The 15,727-nt window shown below is 51.5% G+C and overlaps 1 protein-coding gene across 1 annotated transcript in view; it reads left to right on the top strand.

Annotated features, from left to right (window-relative positions):
• The window catches only part of LRP1 (LDL receptor related protein 1), a 111,195-nt gene that overhangs the window by 8,214 nt on the left and 87,254 nt on the right, over positions 1-15,727 (top strand). Inside the window, exons 2-6 of the mRNA XM_051961460.1 lie at positions 3,540-3,662; positions 6,128-6,265; positions 8,176-8,295; positions 12,831-12,959; positions 13,420-13,683. Of these exons, the coding sequence (XP_051817420.1) occupies positions 3,540-3,662; positions 6,128-6,265; positions 8,176-8,295; positions 12,831-12,959; positions 13,420-13,683 (774 nt within the window). The remainder of the gene's footprint in view (positions 1-3,539; positions 3,663-6,127; positions 6,266-8,175; positions 8,296-12,830; positions 12,960-13,419; positions 13,684-15,727) is intronic.

Here is a 15,727-nt window from a genome sequence, read left to right as displayed (position 1 = left end):
TTAGGAGGGAGGAAACCTAAACTTCAAGGGGTATTTCTCAATAACTAAAGATTTGGGGAGTCCAGTGAGCCTGGGGAATTGACTTCCTCGCAGAGTGTAGGCAGATAGGCTTGGCATTGTGACGACAGAGGGATAGACGGGATGACCTCTAAGGATAGCTGAGTGGTCTGGGTTTCATTTGTGGGGGCAAAGAAAAAATCTGGTGGGGGGGTTAAGGGTCATGCTCATGTCCTGCTGAGTCAATATTGACCCAGGGTGGAGGGGGCCCACTTCTCCTCCCCCAGCGGTTTGAGCCACCCCATCCGTCCATCCTGGCCACAGAGCAGAGGCCCAGACTCAGGAATGACAAAAATGTGTCTGAGCCTCTGGGAGCCTCCAGAGCTGCGGGGTAACACCCAAAGTACATTAAATCAAGGAAAAAGCTCTGGGTTTGGGCCTGGGAGGCCCTTCTGCTATCCCCATTCCCAGTTTATCTGGAAGTTTATATTCCTGTGTATACTGTGTTCTTCAGTGTTCCATTCCAGCCTTCCCCCCATCTTCCTCTCTCCCCTTAAATGTTTTCTGTGTGGTTCCTTTCCTTTAGATGGCCCTAGGAGAGTAAAATGAATCTTTCCTTTTGCCTCTGGGCTGCAAAAGGGGGAGATCTCCCCTCCTCACTCTGTCCCCGGGTCTCCCCAGCCTTTTGGGAAATCCCCTGCTCGCCCCCTCCCCTCATAAGCTGCTCTTGGGGTGGGGAATGACCCGCACCCCTTATTCTGAGACTCCGCCTTCCCCAGCTTCTCTCCTGAGGAAGGCCTTTGCCTTCTCTTTCCTTCTCCAGATCTTGATCTCTCCCCACACACCTCCCACCTCCTCCGGTTGCTTTCTCCTTAAGATCCCAGAAAGGGACAGAGGGCTTCAGCCAGAGTCTGAGCGGGGCAGGGGAGTCCATGTTGTGTCTGGCCAGACGGCCAGCCCCTGAGGCTTCCCGTGGGTCAGCGTTCGTGGCCCCAGGGGCCCGGCCTGGGCCAGAGCCCAGGGTGGGGGTGGGAAGGCAGGGGTGTCAGCTAGCTTTAACATGGCAGTCACATTCGTCTCGAAGCGAAGCTGAGAACAGACGCCCCTTCTGTGCTGCTGGCTGTGTTCTCCCTCCCTTCCTCCCTTTCCCCCTCTCTCCTTTCTCCCAGAAGTTTGTGCCCCAGCCAGCTCCCCCCCCCAAACTCTAGCTCCCTCTCATCCAAATGGAAGGAGACCAAAAATCGCTTCTTGTCACTGGCCGACTGGATCCTAGCCTGTCTATGCAGCTGGCTGAGGAACACCACCAGCTCAGGCGCTGAATGGACTGGCCGGGGAAGATAACGGCCCCGATGCTCTGGAGGCGTCTGGAGGCCCAAGTTTGAGGGCAGCGTCTCGGGGTGGAGGGATGGGGTCCTGGGGTTTGGATTCAGGGGATGCGGGGAGGGGGAGGGGTGCTTGCAAAGGAAGCCTACTTTGAGTCCCTTCCGATGAGTGTGGCTGATAGGGTGAGATAAAGACCCTTATCTTAGCCCTGTGGGTTATCTGGCAGCCGTTCCTGAAGGGCTTTGGGCCCATCCTCCAGACCTCCCTCCCAAGCCCCTGGGTCCAGAAGAGGCCATAGGTCTCTCACCTCCTTTCCTTCATAGTCAGGGTTGGGGGAGGGGGAGCCGTTCAGCACATGGGAAGGAAAAAGAAACCCTGAGCTCTCCCCTCCTTTGCTTTCCCTTTCTTCTGCAATCCCTCCCCCCCCCACCCCCCAGCACATCTGGTTTGTGAATCTCACTCATTTCAGCTTTCGGAGTTTGCCAGCTGCTGTTTCCTCTGTCGAACTCAAGCCAAAAATGAAGGGGGGGCTGGGGGAGGGGGCGGAGGCTGGGGGAGGGGGAGATGGGGGGCGCTGAACGGGACATGGACGGGCAGGGGCTCGGAGAAGCGCCAGGTGACCCTGCCCGGACTCTGGCTTCAAGTTCAGGGGAAGAAAGGGAAATTGAGGAGCTTGGAGAGAGAAGTAAAAGTGGAGTGTGGCGAGAGCCATAGAGTGCTAGTTCTCTCTTCTCGAGTATCCCATCTGCCTCCGAATCCCATCCTGCACCACTCCCAAATCCGCCCCCCTTCTAGTCGCTGAGGGCCGAGGACTGTTCTTCCGAATGCTAACGAGCTCCATTTCCCGGGAAGACCTCACAGCTGGTCCAGTGGGGCAATGAACTCGGCATTATCTACCTCCTCAAGGGCCCTTTCTTTGGGGCTGAGGGCGAGGAGGGGTGGGGGGTGGGGGAGCTCCTGGGGCCTGGCAAGACCATCCTTGATGCATTTCCTGGGTTTTGCTAAGGTCCTGGCTGGAGGCCTGGGCCCCCTGGTGGGGGGTGGGGAAGGATTGGAGAGACGTTGGGATGGGGGTGGGGAGGGGAAAAGCGTCTGGGAGGAACGTGGCCCCAAGAGAGAAGCCTGGGAGGTTGGAGGAGAGGGTCCCTGCCTCGGGGACCCCGAAGAGGCGTTTTATAGGGAGGAGAGGGACCCACCATTTCCTCTCCCCATAAAAGGAAAGGCAAGAAGGGAAAGGGTTTAAACTGCTACAGGGGACAGAGAGGAGACCTCTGGTGAGGTGAGAAAGGGAGACCGAGAGAGCCTCTCCTCTGGACAAGAGAGCATCACAAACCCTGCTTAAATGGGCCAGAGGGGGAAACAAACAAAATGAGCGGGATGCCCAGATGAGGTCTAATTCTTTTTCTATAGTTTGTCATTATTTACAAAGGTAACCTTAAAGCTGGCTAGGCTAAAGGGCCTTGGACATCACCCCCCAGCCTTGCCCTGGCTCCTCAGACATTATCACTGGGGGTATCCCCGGGCTGGGGGTGTCCCCGAGGTGGGGGAGCCCGCTGCCTTGAGTTACTCTCTGTATCACCGGGTCTTCCACTTAAAGGCCCCCCTGGGACGCCTCAGCTCCATCCTTAGGAAGTGTCACAGAGCTCCTTTCCCCGAGTCTGATTTGGTCATTGCACCAAGTAGCTTCAGAGAGAAAGGACGCATCCCAACCTCGCCTGGGGGCCGTGGGCAGCTCTGGCCCAGTACTGTGTGGGGGCCAGAGGCTCGGGGGGGGGGGCTGGAGTTCCAGCTTGGGGGGGGGGGTAGGAAGAACTGATTCTCCGGGTTTGGTTAAAGCAGTGAGGCGAGGTAAGGGGGGAGGCTTCCAGCTTCAGTCAGGGAGAGCCCTGGCGCAGGAGAAGCCGGTGTCCGGCCTGAGTGACCGTGAGCCCGTTGTGGGGGCACAGAAGGAGAGGCAGCCCTGGAGGGGTTTGTGAGGGGGGCCCCTTCCCCTGCTCACCAGGTACACAGCGTTCTGGAAGTGACCCACAGGCTCGCTCTGGCCACGGCTCTCCCTCCCCGCATGTAGGCCATGGCTAAGAGCCCAGGCTGGACAGGGGAACAGTGTGGGGGGAGGGAGGAGGGGGCTCTAAACCCCAGAGGAAGATTCCAGGGACGTGGGCCTGGCCCAGATCCTCTCTGATGCCCCCGTTCTTTCTTTCCACCCCCATTCCCGGCAGTGCCCAAGACCTGCAGCCCAAAGCAGTTTGCTTGTAGAGACCAGATCACGTGCATCTCCAAAGGCTGGCGGTGCGACGGAGAGAAGGACTGTCCAGATGGCTCCGATGAAGCCCCTGAGATCTGTATGTACCTCTGGTTACCGCTTGTACACCCCCTTGGTCCTGTCCTTCCCTGGTTTGTCTCTTGCAAAGGTTTTACGTACACACCCTGAACGAGACAAGAGTATATTTTGCCAAGTGGTAGTGACGGGGTACAGCAGGGTGCGCCTGGAGTCAGGGTGGCCCGAATTCGAATCCAGCTGCATGGCTCTGGGCAAGTCCCTTAATTTCTGCCGGCCTCGGTTTCCCTCTCCGAGGGGGGAAGGATAATCCCCACTCCCACAGCGAGGGGAGGAGCCACTGCCACCATATTTGTAAAGCCCTTTGCCAGCCTTAAGGAGCGATTTAAACACTCGCTGTTAGGGTGATGACATTGAAAACCATTACAAGATGACATCACAAACCATCACGGCCTCGTACGCCTCGTATTTCTCAGATGGGGACATCGTGCCCAGCTTCCCCCCAGGCTCTTCCCCCGCTCCCCAGGCGCATTCCTCCCGGGCCTTGTTTTATTTCCTCTTATCAAGCTCTGGAGGCCGCACGTGTGGCCGGGCCTTCCCCGCTCATGGCTGCGTCTCCTCTGGCCCTTCGAGCTGTAGCAGTCCCTCTCTTACCGCCGGCCTCCTCCCCCTCCCCTGCCCTAATAAGTGGTATAATCGACCCGAGCTGCTTACACGGGAAAGAAGGTTCCCTCCCCGCCGGCTCGGAGTGGGGACGAGGGGGCAGGAACCCCACGGTCGGCCGGGAGTCTGGGCAAACGCTGGCCCTGGAGGGCCCTTCCTCCCCGCCTGCCCTGGGGTGGTAATGAGCCCCTCCGCACCGAAGCTCAAATCAGAACCTTCCCCACACACTTGGGATCCTTGGACTGTTCCTGGACATGCCTGCAACCCCCTAATAATTACCCAGAGCAATTTTAATTTTAAGGGGCTGCCAGTTTTCTTTGATCTCTCTCTCTCACACACACACACACACACAGACACACACAGTCTGTCTGTCTCTCTCTGTCTCTGTCTCTGTCTCTCTGTGTCTGTCTCTGTGTCTCTGTGTCTCTGTGTGTCTCTCTGTCTGTGTCTCTGTGTTTCTGTCTCTCTGTGTATCTCTCTGTCTCTGTCTCTCTGTGAGTCTCTCTCTGTCTCTCTCTCTGTCTCTGTGTCTCTGTGTGTCTCTCTGTCTCTGTCTCTCTGTCTCTGTGTCTCTCTGTCTCTGTCTTTCTGTGTGTCTCTCTGTCTCTGTCTCTTTCTGTGTCTCTCTGTCTCTCTATGTCTCTCTGTGTCTCTGTCTCTCTGTGTCTCTCTGTCTCTGTCTCTCTGTCTCTCTCTGTCTCTGTGTGTCTCTGTTTCTGTCTCTCTCTCTGTCTCTCTGTCTCTCTCTCTCTGTCTCTCTCTGTGTCTCTCTGTCTCTGTCTCTCTCTCTCTCTCTCTCTCTCTCTCTCTCTGCCACACACACCCCCCACCCATGAATCGGGGACAGCAGGCAGGATGGCGATCTCTAAGTCACAGCTACAAAGACCACCCTCTCAGAGCGGGGATAGGACGTATGGTCCCAAAGGCACCCCTCCCACTGCCCCTCTCTCCCACGTCACGGAGCATTCTTTGGCTCCCTAAACCCAGGTGCCCCGGGCCCCGCTCAGGACAAAGGCTGTTCCTTCACGGCCTCTATTTGGTTTAACTCGGGGGCTGCCAACATACACAGACACCCTTCCCATCACCCATGTTTTGCCCGAGCAGGGGCTGCCTGGAAATGAGGGGGGACCGGCCAAAGAACATGATGCAAGACCTGGCCCCCTCCCAGCCTCGTCCAGGCGCTCCGGGCTTGCGGAGATAGCGCTTTTGGGCGTGAGCCCCTCTCGTCCCTGGGTCTGCAGCTAAGGGAGAGGAAAGGTCGTGTGGACGGAAGGTCAGCTCACGGTAGCTGCCCCCCGAGCCTTCTCCCAGCCCAGGCCCCATCTTTCCCCCGGCCCTTCTCTAGAACCCTGAGCTGTGTATGGAGGAGTCTCGTGACGGGATTTTCTGCCTCACATGCACTATAATGGGCCTTCCCCCTCCCCGGCCACTGGACCCCGGCCCCCCTGCTTGTCCCGTCCTCCCCTAGCCCTTGTCCTCCTCCTCCTGCTCCCCCAGCCCCGGCTCAGAACAATAAGACTGCCCGGGTTGCCAGGAGCGCGGGGCCCGGAGCCTGGCAGGGTGCGAGGCAGTGGGGCTTGCCATTGTGCTTGCCTCAGGCCCGGTTTCTTCTTGACTTTGGGCTAATCAGCACTTGTGAGGAGGCTCTGTTCCTGGGGTAACTCGGGGCAAGACCCTGAAAGGGAAGAAGGCCGGGAGCTCTTGCCGGACAGAGGGCTTGGTCTTGAACTTCAAAGGCCTCCGCTCAGCCTCTGTGGGACGGGGAAGGGGACTGCCCAGCCCGGGGGAGCGGTCAGCTGGCCCTCAGCGACCGGCCTGCCCCCATTCCTCTCACCCTCCCCCTCCTCCCTCTTCCTCCTTCCCCAGGCCCCCAGAGCAAGGTCCAGAGATGCCAGCCCAACGAGCACAACTGCCCCGGCACGGAGCTCTGTGTGCCCATGTCCCGCCTCTGCAACGGGATACAGGACTGCTTCGACGGCACCGACGAGGGGGCTCACTGCCGAGGTAGGGCAGGGGCTCCCCGCTCCCCGCCTTACGCTCCTGCCTCCTCGGCCTCTGCACTGGGGGAGGCCCTAGGCTCGGCCCTGAGCGCTAGCCCAAGTTCTTGCAGCCAGTATGGAGGGGCCTCCTCTAGCTGGATTTCCTACGGCCGGAGGCCCTTACACGTCTTCCACCGGGATGTGGCTCCTCCTGGGGTGGGGAAGGGAGGAGGGTGGTGGGGAGGAACGGGGGGAGAAACAGCGGGAGGAAATGGCCGCCCGCTACCTTGGGCAGAAAGGCTGAATTCTCATTTAGTCTGGGAAAGGAGAATGTGTGCCTGTGGAGGTCAAGGTCTTCTGCGGGTGTTTATGGTGAGTCAGAGGGGAAGACCTTGTACCTTGGGAGGAAGAGTTCAGGGCTGGGTCTCAGGTAAATTTTTTCTTTTCTTCCTCACTCCTTAATCCTCCCTCCTCCTTTCAGAATTAGTGCTCATCCCCAGAGGCCTGGGCCTGACCCTAGAAGGGGTCAAAGGGGAAGGAGAGCTGAAGAAGGAACCTAGGGCCAAGACAAGGGGTCACGTGTATTCTGCGGGGAGGGGACGGGGGTGATTGAAGGGCCGGCTGCCTTGAAGAAGGCTGGCGTTGGGAGCAGCCGAGGCCGCCATCCTGAGGAAGACTGGGGCGGTGGGCTGAAAGAGAGCCAGCCTCCAGAGCCCTTGGGGAAGGAGGGGAGTCAGAGAGGAAGCCAGATGAGACTGGGGGAAAGGGGGCAGAGGGGATTGAGTAGCCATTTCAGTTCACTACTATTGGAGGATAAGAGGAAGGTTCTTCGTGTATATGTGTGCCAAGTAGTTGGAAAACATCTGCCTTCGAGAGGAGTCACATCTGGATTCTGTTCAGTGTTTAGAGATGGGGGGTGGGGAGGAGAGGAATTTGTAAAAGATTTTTTTCTTCCTCCTTGTTTGTTTTGGCTCTTGTCTCTGGGGCCTGTGGAATAGGAATGGGGGAACACAGAGGGTCCAGGAATTGAACTCTCATTCACCCCCCACCCCTTTTTCTTCTGTATTGATGTTTTCAGGGGCACTGGGGCAGAGGTCAAAAGTGGGCAGGTTAAAGGTCACTTTCTTTGAAGTTATAATGTTTCTTTCTTCCCCTACTTTGAAAAACCCAACATCCCCTATATCTGGAGTTTAAACTCTGGACTTAACAGTTTCCTGTGACTTGTGACTCTGTACCCAAAAACCCAGGAGTCACTGGCATTTGCTCCCCCCCCCCAAAAAAAGGGAATATTCAGCACTGAGGTGCAAAGAATAGAGCATTTTAACTCATTTCATGGGTGTGTGTGGGGGGGTAGATGCAGCCTTGTTGTCTCCCTACCCAAACCCCCAGCTCCCTCTGCCAGGCTTACAGCTTTTAAACCTTTTAGCAGATCAGGCAGTTCTCAATCTCTGATGCTGGGTTGGTGGGTAGAGAGACAAAGGGGTCTTTGTGGTTGGTCTGCCGGGCCACCCAGCCCTACTGGAGGACCGCTAATTGGGTTTCAGGCCTGGGGGAACAGGTGTTTCCCTACACTCATTTTCTTCCCCCTCTCAGTTCATTTAACTCTGTCTTCTGGGTGGAAGTGGGTCATCGGCAAAAGAGGGAAATGGGGAAAGGTCCACAGAGAAATCTAAGTTCTGCTTCCTCAGCCTCCTCTGCCCACCACCCTAGCAGATTGCTGGGTTGTCAGAAGGCTGGGGGAGAGGCTTGAGGTGGAGTCCTGAGGGAAGGCCCACTCCCTTCTATCGGGGCCCCTGAGCCCTCAGTCGCAGCCGGTCCGGGGCGAGGAGCACCATTTGGTCCCTTTGCTTTCTCTGAGGAAGAAACAGAAAACTTCCTAGTGGGAAAGGACTCTGTTAATGAGACTCCGTGTATCCATCTTTTTCCCTTCCTCAGAGCTCCGGGCCAACTGCTCCAGAGCAGGCTGCCAGCATCACTGTGTCCCCACCCTCAGTGGGCCCTCCTGTTATTGCAACAGCAGCTTCCAGCTCCAGAGTGACAATAAAAGCTGCAAAGGTTTGTGTGTGTGTGTGTGTGTGTGTGTGTGTGTGTGTGTGTGTGTGTGTGCGCGCGCGCGCGCAAGAGGGCAGAGACAGACAGACAGACAAAGGTGGAGAGACAAAGGAGAGAGAGAAAAAGATGGGGGGAAGGACTTAAAGAGGGAGGAAGAGGAAGGTTAGGTGGAGGGAAATCAAATAAATAAACATGTATTAAGCACTTACTATATGCTAAACACTGCCGGTAGCAAGGACCAATAGATCCATAATCAACACATATTTATTAGGCACTTCCATGTGCGAGACGCTGGCAATCCCAAAACCAAAATGAAAATGCTTTTTGTCCATTTCATAGAGCATCAATCAAATCAAAATTTTAAAAGCACGACAAAATTAAGAAATGAGCATTCTAGGGTAAAATACTGGTGGGATCCTAGCCGGTTGACAACAACTGATACAGAGCCAGTCTGCCCTCAAGACCCTCATTCTACTAGAAGAGACAGAAGGCAGAGACACAAATAACTCTTTTCCAGGACAGAATTGAGAGACCGAGTGATCTAGTGGGGAGGGGGCTGGCTTGGGAGTCAGGAGGGTCTGAGTTCTAGTCCTGCCTCTGATGGGTCTGTATGAGCCCTAGCAAAATGGTTAACCTCTCAATGACCTTGGCAGTCTGTTATAACTGAGTAGCTGAGGGGTACAGTGGAGGCAGTTTGTACTTCAGAAACATCTCTGTTCCCCAGAGGGTGACAAATAGCCTGCAAAGTCACTTGCGACAGTCCACTTTCTCCTGGTTGGAAAACTTGGAGTTGGCCTTTGACTTTGTTCCTCTTGACTAATCGATCTCACACCCAGTAAGCTGCCCTGCTCTGCTGCTCCTGCCTCTGGAATTTCTCTCATAGCCATTGTTTTCTCTTTCCCCTGCTTAATGCAGACCCTCACCCTGACCCCCACTCGGCCCCCTTCTAGACCTTTCTTTACCCAGCTGCCAGACTCATTTTTCTTATGCAGGGTCAGTTTGGGTCATTTCAGACTTCTGAATGGCTCCCTATCCAGGGAACAACCAGGAAAGTCTGAGCTCAGCTGGATGTTAAAGCCCTGTGCAATTCTCCGCCACCCTTCCTTTCCAGCCTTATGGCGTGCTCCCTACCTCCCCATGCTCTGCTCTGGCCAAATAAGAGAACCCGCTGTCTTCTGGCTATGTCCGGCTCACCTGTTTCTGTATTGTATTCTGTGCCTTTCCTGGGCCTTGAGGCTTACTGAATTCCTACCCATCCCTTGAAGCAACGCAAGGCTTTTTCAGTTTTATGTAATGGCTTATTTAATCCTCCCAATCAGTCATGACTTCCCTCCTCCACCGGAGACCTCTCCCAAAACTTTCTACCAGCTATTGGAACCATTTCAACAAAGGTTAGTTAAATTTTAGCCTGTGGGGACATGAAGCTAAAAAAGGGACATGGCTACCATTGGAAGACCTTACAGCCCATTGGGGTGGGTGTAGCATAAACAAGTGTGGTACAAGGCTAGATCACCTACATTGGAACATGGAAAAGAGACCTTAGAACTCATCTAAGCCGGGATTGGGAAACTGAGGGACTTATAAACTAAGAATCGATCGAGTTGGGTTTTTAAAAAAACATTTAAAATAAAGTTTCATAAATACTGTTAGCTTTTCAGCTGTACGAGGACAGGCAGTCGGCTGGATGTGGGCCTCCAACCCCTCATCTAGTCCAGGGTCTCCATTTTTATAACTAAGGAAACTGGGGACCAGAAAACCCAGACTGCTCCCCAGGTTTTGATAAGGGCTAAGAAAAATCTAGACAAAATGCACGTGAATATATTGAGCCCAGTAAGACATCCTAGTCATCCAGGAAGTGAAGGCAGTCAGTGCAAGGAAATCAAGATCTGGGAAATCTTAGAGAAGATGCTAACTGAACTGCTCTGAAGAAAGGAAAGGTTCAGTGGGTGGGAAGGAGAAAAGAAGACATACCAAGCTTGGGAGACGACCTCCACAGAGTTATGAAGGCCAAGATCAGAAAGAAGCTAGGAGTCAGTGTGACTGGAACAGAAAAAAGTATTTGAAGGGGTATAATGGAAAATAATACTGGAAAGATAGTTTGAAACCAAATTGTGGAGGACCTCAAATGCCAGGCAAAGAATTATATTTCAGGCAACAGAGAATGTTATGGTCAGATTTTATGTATGTATCCTGCATGTTTTATTTTATATCATACTTAAATCAATCAGGCAAGAGCAAGCATTTATTCAGAGCCTGGTACTCTCATAGAGCCCGAGGAAACAAAACCAAAAATCAAATAGGCCCTGTCCTGAAGGAACTGATATTCAATAGAAGGAGACAGCATATGCACATATAAGGATAGCAGGGTTTATCATGTATATAAGCTGTGTGGGAAATGGATAAATGTGCTATCTAGTTGACAACCACAACAACCCTTATTCCCCTCTAACTGGTACCGATTCATTCCTTGTTCCTTCTCTGCCCAGCTTCTAAGGCAATGAAGGAGTACGTGGTGATATGTATTTATATGTATATATGTATATGTTTACACACACACACACACACACACACAAGTATATAAATGAAGGAATAAAAATACAAACTCTCTCTCATGTGTTAAATCATCCCCACCCCAGTTTACAAATAAATTGGAGAAACCATTTATTTCTGTCTCTTCTCTCTCTCTCTCTATCCCCCTACTGTAATTAGGCTTAAATTAGTAAACAGCAGTGTTATTAGCCATACAATTTATTAATAATGTAATGAATGATAAAGTTCATTACTTTGTACTTAAATATTTCAACAATGTAGTTAGCTGTGAGAAAGAGGATATCTAGAGTTACCTGTTACTATTGACTACAACTCAACATACCTCAGAATAGTAATTAAAGGCTTTTCTTAGGGTGTCTTCTCCACCAAATGATTTAAATTTAATTCTCTCAAAATGTCTCCTCAGATTCCCCATTCCAGTTAACTCAGGGTCTTTGAAAAGAAGACTATTTATCTTTATACTCCCTCCACACAGTCTCTTCAAGCCATGACAGTTGAACTTTATCCCTAAGATTCTGTTCCCTGGAAAAGATTCAGTACCAATATCCAAAGTCTGGATGAGAGAGGTTATGTAAAATAGGATTACATTTGTGTATGTAAAATAAGTACAAGATAAATTGTTTGGCAAGGCACCAGCAGTTAGGAACTTCAGAAAAGTCTTCATAGAGCTGTGGTGACTTCTAAGCTGAATTTTGAAGGAAATCAGGCATTTTAAAAGGCAGAAATGAGGGAGTGCTTTTTGGGCATAAGTGTCTGCCTTTGCAAAGGCATAGTGATGGGAGATATATTCTTCTATTTGAGGAACAAAAATATCATTTTGACTAGACATTTTTGTGCAAGGTGATACACACACACACACATATATATTCAAATATATGTAAATATATACATATATAGAGAGAGAGAGAGTAAAAGGAAGGTTGTAGTCAGTTTGTAAAAGGTTTTAAATGCCAGATAAATTTTAATCTGGAAATAATAGGCAACCAATTTATGGATCAGAGGAGGTAAATGGTAAGATCTGGATTGGGAGAATATCACTTTGAAAAGGAGAGATAACTTGAGCTGGAGTTTGCTGGTCATTGTAAGAGTCCAGACAAAAGTCTAGACTTTAGGTGGTGACCAAGTGAGTAGACAGAAAAATAATTATGAAGAGAAGACCATGTGGGATGATGGAAAGGTATAATTGACAAGATGAGGTGAAGGAGAATGAGGATCATTCAAAATTGTGAACCTGGAAAATTGGGAAAATAATATTGACAGGGATAAAGGTTCTAGATGGGTAGTAATTAGGGGAAAGATGATTATTTCTGTTTTGGAAATGATGTGTTTGAGATGCCTTATGGCATAGCCAGAATGTTCTCTAGGCAACTGATGATGAAGGACTGAGGTTCAAAACTCAGGCTAGATATATAAAGCTGCATAGAAATAAGGGGTGAGTTTTTGGGGTGCTGATGAGGTCACTGAGAGAGAGGACAGAGAGAGAAGGGAAGAGGGGCAGGTCAGAACTTGGAGTTTCAGTTACCATTAGGAGACATGATGGGGATGATAAGCCAGAGAAGGAACATTCAGACAGGTAGAAGAACCCAGAAAGGGCAGTGTCACTGAAAACTGAGAGAAAGACAAGGTATACCTGAGGAGAAAGTGCTCAACAGAGAAGGACATGGGCTTCTGTGTCATGTGCTACATAGCCCCTCCTCAGCTGCCAGCTCCGCGAGGTCAGAGACCCCACCTTATATAAGCTTCCTGTCTCCCCTTTGCCTCCTGCAGTGTTCTGCGTATCCAAGTAAGCGCTTACTGAATAGTTAATGGACTGAATTGTTGGAAGAGTCCTAAAAAGCTGGGCTTGAATTGGGTTTAAGGAAGCTTGATGGAGAAGAGGATGAAAAGGGATGCCGTTCATGGACGTCTCTTGGTTTCTGGATTAGAGTGTGGGGAGGGCAGATGGAGGTCAGTGACGGGTGAGTCTAACTGTGTTTTTTCTCCCCAAGACTTTGATGAGTGTTCAGTGTACGGCACATGCAGCCAGGTGTGCACCAACACCGACGGAGCCTTTACCTGTAGCTGTGTGGAGGGTTACCTGCTACAACCTGACAACCGCTCCTGCAAGGCCAAGAATGGTATGTTGGGGCAGGAAGATCGCTCTGGATCCCAGCCCCATCGCAGTCCGGCTTCGTTCTTGGTCCTGTGTCCCAGGAGATGCTGTGGCGATAGTGAAGGGGCCTTCTTCTTTCCCTTCCTTCTCTTCTCATAGCTACTCTCTATGTTGGGGTGGGGGCATGGGGATCTTTTCCCCTGGCCTTACTTCTCTTGCTCAGAGTTGGGGGTGTAGTGGTGGGGGATAGAGAGATGGAAAAGGGGAATTTTTCTTAAAGAGCATCTAAGTGTATACAGATGTGAAGGGGAGGACGAATTCCTCCTCCCTCCTCCATACCTCTGACAGGAGGGGCTTCTTTCCCTTTTACCAGAGTGTGGGTGGTTTTTCCTCCACCCCGAGCTGGTTTTGTATTTCCTGACCCTCCATAGCTCAGAGCAGGCGTGGGCCTTCCTAGACTCTCATTCTCCCCCCGCCCCTTCCAGAGCCGGTCGACCGCCCCGCTGTGCTGCTGATCGCCAACTCCCAGAACATCTTGGCCACGTACCTAAGCGGGGTGCCGGTGCCCACCATCACCCCCACAGGCACCCGCCAGACCACGGCCATGGACTTCAGTTACGCCAATGAGACCGTGTGCTGGGTGCACGTGGGGGACAACGCCGCCCAGACCCTGCTGAAGTGCGCCCGGATGCCCGGTCTCAAGGGCTTCGTGGAGGAGTACTCCATCAACATCTCCCTCAGCCTGCACCGTGAGTCCCCGGAGTAACCCGCGTTGCCTCTCAGCGGCAGTCCAGGGCTGGGGAGGGGTTCGGAGGGGGGGAGAATGGCGCCTAGGGGTCCTTGAGACAACAACGTGATGACTCCTGGCCAAGCATGGAAACTGGAGGGCGGCTGGCTAATTCGTGTTTGATATGGAAGCAGGGGAGTGCATGGGATGGTTCCCATCTGGTCATGAGACAAGAGCATGAATAGTGGTTTGTTGGAAGGAGGCTGGATAGGAGAACTTGTCTTTCATGAAGACGAAGGAGAAGGGATATGATTCATGTTTGTTATGGAAGTCGGTGATTCCTGCCTAATATGGAGGCAAGGGAGGATGGATGGGATGATTTGTCTGTATGGGACAGTGGAGGGTGGATGGGATGACTCTTGTCTAGTATGGAATAATGGAGGATGAATGGGATCACTCTTGTCTGTATGGGACAGTGGAGCATGGATGGGAATGACTCTATCTGTATGGGACAGTGGAGGATAGATGGGATGAGTCTGTATGGGACAGTGGAGGATGGATGGGATGACTCTGTATGGGACAGTGGAGGATGGATGGGATGACTCTTGTCTAGTATGGAATAGTGGAGGATGAATGGGATCACTCTTGTCTGTATGGGACAGTGGAGGATGGATGGGATCATTCTTGTCTGTATGGGACAGTGGAGGATGGATGGGATCATTCTTGTCTGTATGGGACAGTGGAGGATGGATGGGATCATTCTTGTCTGTATGGGACAGTGGAGCATGGATGGGAATGACTCTATCTGTGTGGGACAGTGGAGGATAGATGGGATGACTCTGTATGGGACAGTGGAGGATGGATGGGATGACTCTGTATGGGACAGTGGAGGATGGATGGGATGACTCTTGTCTAGTATGGAATAGTGGAGGATGAATGGGATCACTCTTGTCTGTATGGGACAGTGGAGGATGAATGGGATCATTCTTGTCTGTATGGGACAGTGAAGGATGGATGGGATGACTCTTGTCTAATATGAAACAATGGAGGATGAGTGGAATGACTTGTCTAGTATGGAACAGTGGAGGACGAATGGGATGACTTGTCTAGTATGGAGGCAAGGGAGGATAGATGGGATGACTCTTATCTGGTATAGGACAGTGGAGGATGGATGGGATGAGACAAGAGAGGATGGATGGGATGATATGTATTTGATATGGAGGCAGAAGATGGAATGGGATGATTCCTGTCTAATATGAAGACAATGGGGGATGCACTTATGTTTGATGTGAAAGCATAGGATTGGAAGGAGTGACTACTGTCTGCTGTATCAGTATGGATAGTATGAGCTAATTTCTGTGTGGTATATAGACAATAGAATGGAGGAAATGGCTTCTTTTTGCTCTTGAAGCAAGGTGACTGAAAGAAATGGCTTTTGTCTGATATGGATATGGAATTATGATTTGAATTATAGCTGCCTGATTCAGAGTGGAGGATTTGGACAGGATGGTTCACATATTATCTGTCCTGGATGGAGACAGGATTGGATGAGAGTATGACTTTGTACATGCTCAGGGTGCTCTAAGCTGTCCAAAGTGCCTCTTAGTTCACTGTAGGAAGGGGTTGTAGGAGCAGGGGAAAGTGCACAAAGAAGCTGAGAAGGAACCTAAGAGAGCATCTCTAGAAGATGGGGATGAGGATATATCCCAACCCTCTCAAGCGAGCTGAGGGAATACAGAGCTGACCTTCAATTCAAAGAAGCTTAAGATTCAAATCTTGTCATACTTCAGTGCCCTGAGTACCACTCTAGGAATACCAACTGAGGAGCAGGTACTCATGAGGCGATCCCTAAACCAATGAAAATGATAAGAAATAAATGTTAAAAGACTTGAGGGAGGTAAAGGGGGCTTTTAGACAGCAGAGAAGAACCCAGGGGATCGAGCGGAGACATCTTTCTTGGATGATACCAGGATCTTAGTGATTAGAACTAGAAGGAGCTTTAAAGACCATCTAGTGGTTCATGATTTTTTTTTTAAGATAACTGTATTTCACTTGAATTGGTTTCT

This window comes from Antechinus flavipes, chromosome 5, assembly GCF_016432865.1.
Source record: "Antechinus flavipes isolate AdamAnt ecotype Samford, QLD, Australia chromosome 5, AdamAnt_v2, whole genome shotgun sequence".
NCBI classification, from domain to species: Eukaryota; Metazoa; Chordata; class Mammalia; order Dasyuromorphia; family Dasyuridae; genus Antechinus; species Antechinus flavipes.
Note: the sequence above shows the minus strand (reverse complement) of the source record. Positions and strands in the feature narration are given on the sequence as shown.